The 16,457-nt window shown below is 41.1% G+C and overlaps 1 protein-coding gene across 1 annotated transcript in view; it reads left to right on the top strand.

Moving 5' to 3' along the window:
* PCDHAC1 (protocadherin alpha subfamily C, 1) overlaps window positions 1-16,457 on the top strand; it is a 113,139-nt gene that overhangs the window by 21,347 nt on the left and 75,335 nt on the right. The window contains exon 3 of the mRNA XM_044664527.1: window positions 11,604-11,623. Coding sequence (XP_044520462.1) covers window positions 11,604-11,623 — 20 coding nt within the window. The remainder of the gene's footprint in view (window positions 1-11,603; window positions 11,624-16,457) is intronic.

The following is a 16,457-nucleotide window of genomic DNA, read 5'->3' as shown; positions in this document are numbered from 1 at the left end:
AGTGGCGGGGGGGGGGGGAGGGGGTGAAGGGGAAAGTATATAAACAGGTTAAAAACGAATATTAATAAATGTCTAATAATAAAAAAAGAAAGTAAAAAAAGAAAATTAATGAGAAAGTAAGGGTGATAGAAGATATCCTGGAGGTGGGACAAAATGGTATGGCATGCATTTATTAGGATAGGCCCTAGCCAGGAGAAGGGCCACCTCTTCTTCTGAAGGGATGATAGAGACAGTGGCAGAAAACATCTGAGTGATATGAAATGAAGAAAAGTGAAAGACTGGCTCTCTGTGAATGAACTAATTTTTTTTCCAGTAAAATATAAGACAAAGTTCTTTGCTGAGAGGATGTGAGGAGAAGGAAAGGTGGCAGTTTTGAGAAGGGATAAAAAGATCTGGAAACCTTATTCTGGTGAGTGGGATAGCAAATCAATTAGGGAGGTGGGAAAAAATTTCCTTGCCACAGTGAGGGCACAGTTGATATTATATAACATAAACTTGTAGTGGACCTAGTCAGCACTGTTTCATGACTTTTTCTAATTTTGTTCAGTAGCATGTGATTGAAATGGTCACAGCTTCCCTTATCTTTATATAATGATTAGCTGGTCAGGAGAGTACATTAAATTGCACTGCATTAAGAAGTCCATCAATGATGGAAAACTATTGTGTTGAAGAAATGATGAGCAAGTTGGTTTTAGAAAAAACATAGAAATACTTGCATGAAATAAACTAGAAAAACCAAAAGAATGTTATGTACAGTAACAGCAATATTGCTCAGAGAAACTGTGAATGAATAGGCCATTCTGAGTAATATGATCATACAAATCGACTATGAAGAAGGACCTATGGAGGAAAATGCTATTAACTTCCAGAGAAAGAACTGATATGTGGAAGCATGTATTATATGGTTCCACATTTATATATGTATCAAATGTTGGCCTTCTCTAATGCAGGGTGTGGAAGGAGGGAAAGAGACAACTCAGAACTCAAAAGGTAACAAAAAAAATTTTTTAAGAAGTCTGTCAATGCTGAAAAGCCCCTGATTACTTGTGGGCTTGACTTTTTATGCCTTAGACCATTATAAATATTAGGGGCTGGGATCCCCTGGGGAGTTATGATATGACTCTCTTAAAGTGTCTGTGGCTTGACTTCAAGAAGTGTGTGACCACCATTAGAAGGTGTTAAGATGGATTGTATCCCTCCTTTCCCACTAGTAACCAGTCTTGGGGCTTGTCACACCTATCCTTATCCCACAGAATCCCCCATTCCATCCCCTTCCCTCACTTTGTAAGTTCCTAAACTTCCCCTTTATGAGCCAGGCATCATCCCTTTTCATCCCTTTGGGGTAGTTATAATACAACCACTATCAGGGAACTCACTGTAGCAGCTGTGCAGATGCCATTAGAAAAATTAATATTCTAACCCCAGAATATTTACCCTCTGGACTGCCTTAGCCCAGATCATTCCCTGACTGTGATAGGTGCCTCCCTATTGGCAATCTCTTTGTGCTAGTGAGAAAAAGCATGCATTGCTCTTTCTTTTTCATTTTGGGTGGGTCAGGTGAAAGATAAAATGATGGAGAAAACAAGGTTTGAGCTTCCAAGCATTTTGATTTATTAAACAAAGCATGCCATTTGCCTAATAAGTCAGGATCAGGCTTCCTCCTCAGTTTAGGACTGGACACAGAATACAAGGGAGATTGATTGACTTTTATACATTAAAGGTAACTAATCAAATTAGACAAATATTTTAAAAAATAATACTACTTTAGTTAATCTGATTTCTAATTGGAAGAATGATTAAGGACTTTCCAAGTTAGGAGGGGTAGAGTGAACAGATGCAATTCCCTGAATTCAGAAAAATAGGTGTACCTGTCCTCCCAAGTGTCCATATTCAATCAAAGGAACATGGAAATAATCATTGGTTGATCAGTATGGGGCTAATTTTCTGACAAGATGTGGATTTCTTGAGTACATTTGTTAAAGTTCTTTACATCAATCATCAGTCTTAGAATCTGAGTGGGTTTCTGGTCAACATAATCTAGATCCTTAGATAAGAATCTTTAAACAGCAGGTAAAAGTGATCCAGCCTCCCCAGCTTTCAGGGTGAAGTTAAAACAATGCAATAATCCCCACCCCCATCAATTCTCCAATTGGATAAAGCTTTCTCACAAGACAGGACTAGATCCCTAATTAAATAGAAACTAAGCGAGTTCTGAAATTGAGTCACAGAACAGTCAGTGTAGATCACTCAATTCTCATTATGACTTGCTGTCCAAAAGCCTTAATTCCCTCTATTTCCTTACCCAGGAACAGCACTGTCTGTCCCCCCTCAACTCGGATCATTTCCTGGCTGTGATAGGTGCCACTCTGAAGGCAACCTCTGTCTGCCAGTGAGGATGAGCATACTCTACTTCTCCCTTTTCATTTTGGGTGGGTCAAAGTGGTTCCTACAGAATAAGCAGGCAGGGATGGATTATGATTTTCATCACAGATCTCATTATGTTTCCCTCTAAACTCAACCTTCTTCCAAATATCCTTCTTACTGATAGGACCTCCAACATCTTTCTAGTCCCTCAGGCTCACAAACTTCAGTGGCATCTTTGACTAGTCACACTTGTAAAAGATGTCACAACACACTGCAGCACCTCCCACATGAATCAGTTGCCAAACCTTGTAGCTTCTTCAGCTATAATATCTCTTCTATTTATTCATACATCTAACATTCTAAGTCAGGTTCTCCTCAATTTTTACATATACTGTTGCAAAAGCTTTCTAATTATTCTCCCTTCCTCAAAACTTAATGCAGATAAAAGAGAAAAAAAGACAACAGAAGATAAAGGAAGAAAGGTAATAGTCCCTGAAGGAGGGAAGTATAAAGGTGACCAAATATTGAGGAAAGATAATATCAGAAATCTCAGGCTTTATCTTTACCCTTTCTAAAAGATAAGTACCAGATCTTAAATCTGGTTCTTGTGGTTAGTGATGCCAAATCTTTATTGTTTATAAAATATTTCCAAAATAAAAAGTATTCATGATATGAGTAATGTCAGTAATATTTGGGCCTCAGTGTAAGTTATGACACAAATTACCCAGTCACTTGTCTGTGTCATAGGTCCAGGTCATTTGTGGTAAAGTAACTAATGAGTCCTTTTCTCTCTTTCATATATCTTGTGCTGGGCCCAGGGGTTGATACTGAAATTTCATGTTTGCAGTCCCACTGACTGGGACTTCTCACTTGCTGGGAGCCCTATGTTGAGGAAAGCAAATCTTTTTGTCATTAGAGGTCTCTACTGAGGAATTTCTTTCTTCCATGATGCTAGTTGTGCAGTGACAGTTTACCTCCACTTGTTATTACAAAGTGATGTACCTTCCCCAAATTCAACCCTTGGTCCTTGGGAAATTATAGAGTTGACCACTGGGTATTAGACTGGCATCAATTTTAGCCCAGGCCCTGGTTACCAACCTCCTGGCTTCCAGCTTTAGGCCACAGTCTTCTCTGGGCTCTAGAAGTCAAATCTTACCAGGCTCACTTCCCACTGTTACATTTGAGATTAGACTGCCCTGGGCCATACTTTTGTCAGCTTCTGCCTGATATGAGATGGGATTACTAGACTTTAGAAGATACATCATTACCATTTGCAATGAAGGTGGACTATGAGGAGTATAGTCCCCTGCCTCACTCAACAAACCTCTTTCGGACCATGGATTCTCATCCTAGACTTATTTCTCAATGGCAATCATCCTTTCATCCTGGCTACTGTTTTTCAAATTCCATATCCAATCCTCAATTGCTGGCTCCCTCATTCCCATTTCCCTCAGCCCTACACATTAATGTCCCACTCCAAATCTATCCATTCCTTCCACTGTGTTCATTGGAATGCTTATTCTATGCTAACCAAACTTGCTTTCATCTTGATCCTTTTCCATTTTTACTCTTTCTTCTGATGCACCGTGAAACCTCCCTCCTTCTTGACAGTATTGTATGCCTGACCATATTTCAAAAACTAATAGGGCTTTCAATCATACCCCCTGATTCATTGGTTGTGGTGGGGGAGTCAGAATACTCCTTGTTTCCCTCTGGCTCTTTCAGAGTTTTCTTCTCCCACCTTCACTTAAGTCAATGCTATTCTGTGCTTCTGTCCCTCTTTCCTCAAATGCTAGTGCCTTTCCTGTGAGATTACTTTCCGTTTATATTGTATATATCTAGTATGTAAGGCAATTTGGAATTATGCCCAAAGGGCTTTAAAAGAATGCATACCCTTTGTATGCAATATACAGTAGTATATACAATAGTAGCAATACCACTACTAGCTTTGTATCCCAAAGAGACAAGGAAAAATACTTGTATGTACATAATCTGCATGCTATCTTCCCTGTTTGAGTGAAGGGACTATGATTTTGCCTTTCTTTATATTTTCAGCACTTATCACAGTGATTGACACATAGTAAGCTAATCAATGCTTCTTGACTAATTGGTATTAATGCAATGTGGAAGGTACTTAGTTCTAAAATATAGTAGACAATGAGCTATAACGAGCCTGCTTGAATCAGTGCCAGTGACTGAACTATTGTTGGTATTTTACATAGATTCCCACTCTCCTGCCATCAATATGTACTGCTGGATTGCCAGTTCCTTCTGGTCAGGACATTTCTGCCTCTGGCTAGTTCACCACCATGATACGGTTAGAAAGAGAGTATTGGCTGTTCCTGGTGGAGTAGGTATAGGTTTATGTCTGGCAAAGTGGGCATTGGCATGGACAGATATGCAGATACTAAGATGGGCTGAAATGGAGACAAGCTCATTGTAAACCTTTCATTACTGATCTTTGGAACTTGTATAAGTCTGATAGCTCACAATGATGCCAGTATAGCACAAAGCAATCATTTTACATCCTTATTGAACCCCCTATATTTCCCAATATGTCACAAGGTACCATTTACTTTCTCTTTGGTCACATAGGGTCTCTGCACTTGTTAGGGTCCTTTTTTGGGTGAGCCCAAGGAAACAAGACAGATGATGCAAAACACACAGAGAGTAGAGCTTTATTAAGCTACACACGAACATACGCGGGGGAAGAGACGGAAAGGAGTGGTCTCCCCCCCCCTTAGTAAATTCACAACACCCTTTATATAGTTCATAGCAAGACTTAGAGCAAAGGTGGTTATCACTCTAAGGGCATGGTCTATAGGCTCGCGCAGGGGCCCGTTGGGTGGGTTGTATACAAGGTCTTATCTAGGATACACACTTCAGCTTGCAAGGGGTCTTATCTAACATACCCACAGGCCTGTAGGTTTGGGCAAGGGTCAGTTTGGCCATCCACATTCCACACTTATTTTTTTTGGTCTAGGGGTCAGGGGGAATCACCTGGTGCTGGCGCTGAAGAACTAGTACCTGTATGGTATTTAGGCGGTTCTTCACAAATCTAACTAGGGCATTTAGGATGCAGGGAAAAGTACAAGAGGTCTGAGAAGAGAGGAGATCAAGGTGGCGAGCCAGGGGGAGGAATGGAATAATTGGGCATACCAAGGGCTGGCCTTTTCTCTCTCCCTCTTCTGGGCTTCCAGGCCCTCTCGAAGCTTGCTTAGAGAGTCCCTGATAAGTCCAGAATGATTAGCATAGAAGCAGCACTCTTCACCCAGGGCCACACAGGGGCCTCCTTCCTTAAGGAAGAGGACATACAGGCCTCATCGGGTTTGAAGGGCTACCTCAGAGAGGGAGGTGAGGAACTTGTCGAGAAGGGCAATAGAGGATTCCAGCCTGGCTAGGTCCCCGTCGACTGCCTGGTGGAGCTGGTGGAACCCGTGAGCCTGTGCTATGAGGGAGGCAATGCCCGCCCCTGAAAGCCCTAGGAGGGTGGCTAGGGTGAGGGTAAGGGTAACGGGTTCCTAGACGATATGCGGTCCCATGTTTGGGGGAGGTCCTGATCAGTATAATAGAGAACCGATCCCTTGGATATGTTAGCCAAGGGTTTTTATAAGATTTCTGGATAAAGGGGTCGGGAAGCATCTGGCAATCAGTCAGAGGGGGCATCAGGGACAGGGAATCAGGAAGCATCTGACAGCCGTCCATCAAGGGGGAAAAAGGAGGGTGTTAGGGTCAGGGGTCAGAAAGCCTCTGGTATTTTAGGCCTGTCAGGGGAAGATAAGAAAGACTGTACAGGGTTAAGAATAGGGGAAAGGTACATAGTGGAAGCAAAGGGATTTTCCTGAAACTTTTTCACTATGGGGGTACAATGTTCTATGCTGTCTCTGGGGTACAATGTCCCACAAGGTCCCATGCCGTCTCCCCTCCCCTCCTCCAAATGTCTAAGGGAAGAGGGCCGATGGTTTCAGTCTTCTGTAGCTTCTTCAAGCTGAGAAGGGGTGTAGAATCTCTGAGAGGGGGAGCAAGAAGAGGAGCTGTGGGCACAGGGTCTTCAGGGGCACCTCTGCAGCGAATGCCAGGGTCCTGAAGGCTTGGAGACCAGAGACTGTTTCCCCAGACTGACAGACAGGTCACAAGCGGGGAGCATCCATCCCTAAGGCAGAAGGATAGAACCTAGGCCTGGGGCAAAAACTAGAACACCAGATACAAAAAGGAAATTAACACATTAGAAACTGATATTAAACATTAACATTTGGGTATCTTAGCCAATAGATTTTATCCCCCAAAATTATTCTCTGACAGGAATTGAACCTTTTAGGAAATTCGATCCCTAAGTTGTTTGCAGAATTGGCATGTGATGTTTTTGTTAAAAAATATCCTTTTGCAGGGCTCCCATTAATATGGCATCTATAACTACTTGAATAATAATATTTTACAAATAAATTCTTTATCCCAGATCCTGGAGGAAATCCAGAAAGCCCTGGGTTATTTCCATGCTTCAGACCCAAACTTCAGTTGTGGTAAATTAAGGCTGCAAGCTATAAGTCATCTATCACTAAACTTCATCTACTTCTCAAAGTGTGTTCCCTAACAATTTGATAATTTTCAATTATTAACCTAATAGGTTGTTTGGGGAGATGGAAATATTAATTTACAACTTGCATTAAGTGCTGATTATGTGAACTTGCTCCAAAAGGGAAGGCAGATAGAAAAGCATTTCCTCACGTCCCAAGGGACACATAGTGAGGGGCTCCATGTACAGGCCAAAGCTGTCACTGGCTCATGCCATCCTTGTGTCACTCAAGCATTAGTAGCCTGGATGGTCAGAAGAGGTCCAGTCCAGGTTGAGTCCTAGAATTGCCTCTCTAACCATCACAGAACATTCTCTGTCTTTTGCAATATGTCATCATTGGATCTCAGAAGCCTTCTCCTTCCTTAAAGACAAGTCTTTTCCATTACCACTCAGAGAAATTCTGCTAAGCAGCAGTCTGGAAACAGTTTCCATACCCTCAAACAAGCCTTTCACATCCCTACCAGGCTGATCAATCAGTTATTCTTACATACTTTGACAATAACTAACATATCACACTCCAGTCACAAAACCTGAATTAAGGAACAGGAGTGCTGGATTGAGTAGCTCCACAGTAAATATAAATCAGGGCTGTATCGTCTCCTGTACCTGGGTCATCTGAAAGACTAAGACAAGCCAGACAGGAATCTCTTCAGTGTAACTTCCAAGAGAAATTCCAGAATCATTTGTGATTTTCCCAATACCATATACACTAATTTTAGAAATTATCCCCAAGGTCAAGGATCCAATTATAAGAGTAGAACATCTATTTATTGTCTTTCACCTCCATATCTGTTCTCTTCCATCTCTCCTCCTCTCTTTCTCTTCCCCTCAAACCCTCTGCTTAAAAGGCAGAACATAACTTCCATTTATCTGTCACAAATCTGCATACTCAGGACATTTAATACCTCTTCACTTTCTTTAGCTCTCTGTTACCATCACAAAAATAAACATACCATTTGGTATCCCTTCAAATGTTAATCAATAACTCCCAAGAATTGAGACACGATACCTTTAGCATAGTGCTCATTATAAGATTCAGTTCATAGTACAAATTGGTAAACTGAGGTAACCACTAAGTATTGAACAAAACCGATGGTACAGTCAGGTTTACAATAAGCTTTTGCTTACACTCAAACAATACTTAAAGCACATGTTTTAGCAACAATTTACATAAAAGTCACATTTAGAGGAATATCATAAAGCATGTAGTATTTCCAATTACAAGATTTGAAATCTTTTAAGCACTACAAACCTTAAAGCAAGCCTTTTAACAAGCAGGCTGCTTATCTATCTTCAAGACCAGTGAGTCAAATATAATAATAAAGTTAATCCATTTTAACACATTGAGATAAAAAACCATTTATGATCATTTTAAACCCAAAAAAACATTTTAATCAATTTAAACACTTAAACCTATTATATTTTTTTAAACCTCTTATGATGGAAAGATAAATAAGGAGGAAAACAATCTTCTTGAGACTAACCTGGGCATTGTGCAGAGATGGCAGGGATCCTGCACCCCTTAACTCAGGCAAGCTGTGAATAAGGAACCTCCCCTTAACTCAGACAGGCTGTGAACAGGGAAACTCCCTTTCCCCTGTAACAAAAGAGATACAACTCTGGCCACATCTTGATAGCCTAAGCCCAGAGGATCTCAGACTGACCCCTCACTCACTAAATGCCTGAGTGCAAGGAGTCATGTCCACACTCTTTGAAAAAGATACTTTTAAGCTAAGCTTGGAGTTCTCTCATCCCTGAGAAGGGCCTCCTTCCCGAACCCAGGGGTTCACCATTTGCACCCTTATAACAACTGTACTGCCAAAAATGCAAAAAACTATTTTACAAAATATCCATGACTTTTCTATCAACTTTTACTTGCTTGAACATCTCCTTAAACCCTCTGAAGTATACAATTAAAATATACTCATCTTTAAACTCTTTAAGATCTTACTTATGTACTGTGCTGCTATATCAGTTCCTAAATATCAAAGTGGAACAATTAAAAGTATTTCTCTCTTTTCCTTCCAGTTTGCAAGGAAGAGTTAAATAGCTTGATTTAGGTTTTTATGACTTAACAACCTTGTCTCTTATCTCTCTTTACCAAGTGAGATTACCTACAATTTAAAATTTAGCAAGTACCAAAATCTTCATAATAAATTATTTTCAACAAACTTTAGTTTGAATTCCACAACTCCCAAACAACTTTAAGTCCTTTAGTAACCTTTCAGTATGTAAACAACTGAATTTCAAAGTATTTGCTCTTATTCCTTTCAGACCTCTGTTTAAACCTGAATAGAACCTCCAGTTTAGCTTCCTTTACCTCAAAGTATCGCTTACATAACTGATTGAATTCCATCAATATTATTCTGATTTACCATTTGTTCTAGAATTCACACCTATTATTTCTTTATCAATTACTTTTATTTCCTCTGGCTTCTCCTCCTTTACCATTATTGTAAAAAGAGGCCAGTAATCCTATTAGCTTCCTGGGCTGGTCAAATTTTCTCTTGTCAATTTCATACAGTTTGCACATCATACAACCTTAACCTATTCAGGTAGAAAAACTTAATTCTCTTTATAGTCCTAATTCATACATATTTTGTATTCATTCATCATTACTTTCTAGCAATTTGAGTCTAAATACATGTTAATCTCTAGATCACAAATTCCTAAAATCAATTCATACAACCCTAGTCAAATATAACACTATTTAGAAATTCCACCTTTTCCAAATTTTAGTACTTGTATTATTAAATCCCATGTACAGATTAACCACTTTAAAAACTTCTTGTGTGTCATATGATTACTTGTTGTTAGTTCTGACAGAACATCTCATTTTGAAAAATCCCAAGTTTAAATTCTAGAATAAGTTCTCAATGATAACATTCAACTTTATCTGAATAACTTTTACATTTACAAAGTAACCAGCATAATTTCTGACCTTATAGAAAAAAACATTCTCTCTCTGTGTCAGGCTGGTTATTAACCACATTTAGACAATTCTCAATTCGCTGAAACCAAGGCTTAACACATGTCTAACCATGAGTTTTTGTGTTCAATAAATATTTCACATTTGACTGACAAGTTACCACAAAAATAAAATTACATTGTACCATATCAACATTATTAGCCATCCCCAACTATTAAAGTCGAATCTTAAGTGAAAATGCTTCCAATTGTGGAGTAAAATCTTCCTTTTCTACTCTGAATCTTTCTCTTTTTAACCCCTTGGGGGCCCATCCAAAGGGAGAAAGAGGAAAACTCATTGAACAGATATTTGCTCGTCCTCTGCTGAGGATCTCTGACTGTGGGAAGTTCAATCTTTCAACTCCCCCTCTTTTTGTAATGTCCAATTTAAGAATACATAGAGACAAGACTGTGACAAAGACAACAATAAACAAAAACATACAACCTTATGACAAGCATGCTTTAAAAGGAAAAAAATCAGTTCTTTAGGATCCATGGTTAAAAGAGAAACGTTTGCTGTGAGAAAGCTCATTAAAACAGTTGCAGCACACTGTCCCCTTCAACTGAGGGTACTCAGGTACAGCAATCAGCCATCTGATTGGCTGAACTGACTTCCTTGTCCCCTAACTCTCCTGAGAAAGGGGGATTTTGATGTTTCCAATTATATAAATCAGAGGAGGTGAACGGCCAGTATAGATGAACCATTAGCCCACTGGGGACCATGGGTCCCACGGTCCAGACAGGGAGGGCCACTGTGGAGGAAGGTAACTGGCTCATTTCGGGAGCAAGAGGGCTGCAGCCCCCTGTCCGATGGGCTGGGGGAGGTGAAGATAAAACAGGGGGAACTGCCTGGGCAGGAAGTGCTGCCTGGGCTTCCCCCAGTAGGGGAGGGTATATGAGCTGGGGGGTTGTAAGGGAGAGATAAGGGAAGGTCCAGCAAAGATTCCTCGGGGGCTGGGAGGACTGGTGGTGCTGAGGGGTTGGGCTGTCCCTTGCTTTCAGATGCGTCACAGGCTGCTTTGTCTAGGGCAAGGGTGAGGACTCTAGCCATGTCAGTGTAAGGCTTGAGCCATGGGGGAGGGAGAGAAGAATAACAGAGGAAAGAAAGATAAGAGTCCGAGTAGTGTCAAGAAAAATTCTGTGGGGAGCAACCTCCAGTTGAGCCTTCTGAAGGGAACGGGGAGCCCCAAAAGGCCAGGGCCAGCCAGGCCAGAGGACCCTCATCTACCCAGGACTGAGTAAGGCGTCCTTCAGTCAGCCCTCAGTGTTTAATCTTACAAACCCACAATTTCTCCGGAGGACTTGAACCTCTTTCTACTTCAGCGGTTTCAGCACTTTTCCGCCCCGCCCGCAGGATTCGATCCTGCGCACCACAGGACTCAAACCTGTAGTCTCACGAGGTTTCCACCCGCAGAAAAACTCCTGTGCACTCCCGGCCGGCAGGTGGGGTAACCCTAAAGGACTCGAATCTTTTTACCCCCAAGACCCTTCGGCCAGGGAGCAAAGGAAGCAACTCTTGATTCACGGGACTCGAACCCGTGACACAGCTAAATTTGGCCGGAACCGAAACTGAGCAGGAAGGGTAGGGAAAAGGTATAGGCACTCACTTCCCCGATTTCTCAGCCGTTTTCCTCTCGGAGAAACGGAGACGTGATAATTTCGGGTCCGGACTCAGAAACAGGTCAAGGAAAACAGCCAGCGTCAACCACCCCCTCTCTGGTTAGGTATTCACCTCTTGCCAGAGATGGACCACGGTGTGTAGGCATAGGCGGGCCGTATAATCCCTGGCCAGGTGGAGGCCCTGCTACCCATATGCACAGCGTGGGCTGTTTTTCCTTGCCATCAAGGCACCCAGTCACTCAGCAGACACACATCCAGTCACACAGGTAATCCTCACCTGCAGTTACCGGTTCCGGGATTCCAGCCAGTCGAGTTCCCAGGCTCACTCAGGGTGACTTCCACTCTCCGTCTGCTGTTCCTAGGGCATATTCCCAAGAGGATGAGCCCCCATATGTTAGGGTCCTTTTTTGGGTGATCCCAAGGAAACAAGACAGATGATGCAAAACACACAGAGAGTAGAGCTTTATTAAACTACACATATACATACGCAGGGGAAGAGACCGAAAGGAGTGGTCTCCCCCCCCTCAGTAAATTCACAACACCCTTTATATAGTTCATAGCAAGACTTAGAGCAAAGGTGGTTATCACTCTAAGGGCATGGTCTATAGGCTCGCGCAGGGGCCCGTTGGGTGGGTTGTATACAAGGTCTTATCTAGGATACACACTTCAGCTTGCAAGGGGTCTTATCTAACATACACACAGGCCCATAGGTTTGGGCAAGGGTCAGTTTGGCCATCCACACACTGTCCAAATAGTTCTCTTATAGTAAATATTTTCTTGAAAGCCAAGTTTGGGATTGGATTCCTCCTCTTATCTGTGGTGATGTTCTCTAAAAGAAAATGTAGGAGATGTAGATAGAACCTTCAAGAATACAGCTGGCACTAAATGAAGGGTGCAAGAGCTCCTAAGATAGCCACTCCCCAGAAGTCCATTTCTCAGTATTGTTATTCAGGCATTAATTCTCAAGGAAAGAAACACAAACCAGATGAGGTATTTAGAGGCTGAGACCAAAGCTCCTAAGCAGCATCCATGTTTGCAGTATCCTTCCTCCACCCCTGAGGAAAAGAGTGAGTATGAGACAGAGACAGAGAGAGACAGAGACAGAGACCAAGACAGAGAGAAACTTCATTTGAAGCTACTCAAATGTGTAACTGAGTTACACATCATATATTTGGAGTGAGAGTAGAAGCTATCTTTCTTTTTAAACTGATTCAGGCTTCCCAGTCCTCAGGAAATTAGCCAGAGATGCATTTGCCTCATTTTCCTATATGTATACACAAATCTGGAAAGTTATCTGGTGTAGTTAGGAGACTAAACAAATTTTCCTTAAGAGGGCCCAGGCAATGCTTTACATAAGAGAGCCTCAATAAAGTCCACATGATGGAATTCTTAATAACATTCCTAGTTCCCAATGCCATATTCAGAATTATAGGTTGTCATTTAATGTAATTCTTAGACAATTTCCAAAAGAAATATCTTTAGGGAGTATCTGGGCTTGCCCTAGGTGGTGGACCCAGAGACTGTAATTTCTTCCCAAAACAAAGCTATTCATATTCAACAAACAAACAAATACTTGAATGGCCCCTACAGGGCTTGGTTCTCAAAGACTATGAACATATTCTCAGCTATTACTAGTTGCAGAATGCAGGTAGACCATTTGCTTTCCTTTTCCTTTTCCTGGAGGTCCATCTTTTTTAGGATCTTTAGTCACAGTGATGAACTACTAGCAGGAATTTTACTTTCCCCTATTCCATTGAAAGGACTCACTGTATTCTGCCAGAAGAATGTTGGCCCTAGAGTGCCAGACTTATGTAAAACCACTGCTCAGACCTCTTCATTTTCTAAATTGTTTTCACCCCATTTCAGTCACTAGGTCAATCTACATTAATTCTGTCTACTACAACAAATGCTCTGGGCTAGGCCTGACTCAGAGAATCCTAGTCATTCAGACTTGGGATTGAAATGAAATAAAACACTTGTAGGCTTTTTAAACAAATGTTGCTTACTTTAAATATCATAGAAAGAATATTCAGCAAGGAGATATCAGTAATTCACTAATGCATTTGGACATAGTGCTACTCAATTCCATAGGGAAAAAGGCCAGTCAGGATGGTATGCTGACTCATAGTAAAGAGTTCATCAAAGCTGAGGGGACCTTGATTGCCCATGGTTTGTTTTTTAATGCCTTACATGACCAGGAAAGTATATCAGTGGTTTGGGATTTTGTCCCCTGAATTAATTCAATCTTTAAGGAAGCATCCAGGTAGCTAAGTGGAGTCAGGAGGTCCTGGGTTCATATCTGGCCTTAGACATTTCCTGGCTGTGTGTACTGTAATAAAATGGTAAATAAGAAAAGGTAAATATAGGGGGTTTTGGTCCTTTGATGGGAAAGGAAGGTGCAATAGTGGATTGAGGTGGTAAGGAGAGATATAAGGGAATGGCTGAGTTTAGGGAAATAGAGGACAAGGCAGTATAATGAACAGTAAGGGAGATGATGAGGTAATTAGGGGAGGCAGCTGCAACAGGGAGACACTTAGACTAAAGACAGAGGTTATTGGGAATGAAGGCTGGACTCTTCCAAGGAAAATGGTATTTCTACAGACACAAAGGTTAGGACCAGCCAAAAGTGGTTTGAATCTGACTAGAGGGCTTTCTAGTCAGTTTTTCAAGTCCACCAAGAAGGAGTCCCAAGGCTCCTCCCTGTTAGTGAAACTGAAAGGTTTCCAGGAGGAAGTACAGAGACAACTACTTACTCCCAAGATGGACCCCACCAGCTTCTCTGAAGGAAAATAAAGAGAATAATTCCTTTCCTTCTTTTAACCTTCACTTATCTTTGAGCCAATGATTTAACAAAGGGTTTGAATAGGTAACAATGGGGTTTATTAAAGTTTCAGGGTTGATTATCAAGGAGAGGGGTACAAGGTTTCCCTAACAGCCACTAGGGAGAAGCTCAAGGTGGGGGAGGGTCACAGGAATGGCTTGGACTGAGAGAGAACCTGCTCTCTCTCAGGCTGGGGAAGTTTGGCTGCCCTTGAGGTTAGGGAGTACTAAAACAATGAAGCAAAGGATAGTTTGTTTCAAGGATAAGCCCTACTTGCCTATGGGGAACTAAATCCTCAAAGTCTAATTGCTACAACCCAAAAGTCCACCCTTCTCCCAAAGCCCACAGAAAATTCAGGAAGGTAGTAGGGGAATGGAATAGGGAAGGTCAGGGAAGGTCCAGAGAAGTTAGCTAAGCTCCAAAAGTTCTAAGACAAAAGCATAGATTCAAGGCGAGGTTTCAGCTCGAAGGCAGAGCCTAGTTCTCCCCTCCACTCTTCAGGAGCTTCTGGGACCAACTGAACTTTGCCAGAATTCTAAGGCTGGTCAACTGCCAGAAGTCCTACAATTAGGTTTTGCAAAGGTAAATTCCCTGATTACATCTCTGCATTACAGTACCTGGGCAAGTCATTTAACCTCAGTTGCTTAGCCCTTGCCACCCATATCTTAGAACTGATATTGAAACAGAAGATAATGTTTAAAAAATGTGTATGAATACTAGGTTAAGAACCCTGTTCTAGGGTTTTCCAATCTAATAAGCAGGTTAGAATTGTTTGCAAATATAATTGACACAAAAGAAGGGTAAAGGAAAGATTAAAACAAAATACTCTTAGGAAATTTTAGGGGAGCTACTACTTAGTTCCAGTTGATATGAGTGGGAGATCATGGAAGACTCTATGGAAGAGATTTTATCTGGGTTAGACCTCCCAAAAAGTAAAAGAGTTTAGAAAACAGGTAAATAGGAAGTACATTCCAGGTATGGGGATGACCTGAATGCTGCATGGAAGCAGAAGTGAAATAATAACAATAGCATTTATATTGTACTTGAAGGTTTACAAAGACTTGTACATATTATCTCATTTGATCTTTCCAACAACCTTGGGGAATGGGTATAGTTATTAGTCTTATTTTACAAATGAGAAAATGGAAGCTGAGAGAGGTAAGTGACTTGCCTACGGTCACACAGCTTGTATTTATCTGAGGTGGGATTTGAACCCAGGTCTTGCTGATTCTAAATACATTACAGTATTTTTAACCAGTACACCACCTAGGTGGAAAATATATCACATAGAAGTCAATGGTAGAGGACAAATTTCAGGTTAGGTGATTTGTATTTTATGGAATAGTCAAGGAATTGCTGAAGACCTTTGGCCAGGGGAATAGGATTCTCAGACTTACGCTATAGGAACATAATTTTGCAGTTTTGTGAAGGTTAGTTTGGAAAGGAAATATATTTGTAATCAGAAAAAGCAATTTGTTGGTGACTGAAGTAGCTCAGGTGACACTGGGCCAAAACTACACTTGTTGCAATGTGAACAGATGGGAGAAGGACAGATAAAAAGATATTTGGGGTAGAATTAACAAGTATATGTAGGAGAGGAAGGGAAAAGGCAAGGATAACTCTATCATCTTAAGTATGTTTGATAGGGAGGATGGAGATGTCAAGAACAAATATAGAAAAGCTGGAAGAAAGAGCAGTAGGGGATAAATGTTTTTGAATATGTTGAATTGGAGATGCTGTTGGATCATCTGGGTAGAGATGTCCAGTAGTAAAACAACATAAAATAGAGGACAGAGCATGAGACTTAAAACCAAGAAGATTTGGATTCAAATCTTGCTTTTGATATGCATAAGCTGCATGACCATGGACAAATCATTTAGCATCTTTGTCAATTTCTTCATCCATAAAACGAGAGTAATAATACCTTTAGTACATGCTTCAAAGAGACTTGAGAGGCTCAAATAAGATAATTCATGTAAAGTATTTTGCAAACTTTATAGCACTGTATTAAAGTCAAGGTCATAATTGAAACCATGGGAGTGGATAATATTACTAAGGTACAGAGAGGAGGAGAGAAATGACAACAGAACTGGTAAGCTATCCAGACTTAGG

This window comes from Gracilinanus agilis, chromosome 2 (genome assembly GCF_016433145.1).
Source record: "Gracilinanus agilis isolate LMUSP501 chromosome 2, AgileGrace, whole genome shotgun sequence".
Taxonomy (NCBI): domain Eukaryota; kingdom Metazoa; phylum Chordata; class Mammalia; order Didelphimorphia; family Didelphidae; genus Gracilinanus; species Gracilinanus agilis.
The sequence above is the reverse complement of the archived record's forward strand: the minus strand, read 5'-3'. Positions and strand labels throughout refer to the sequence as shown.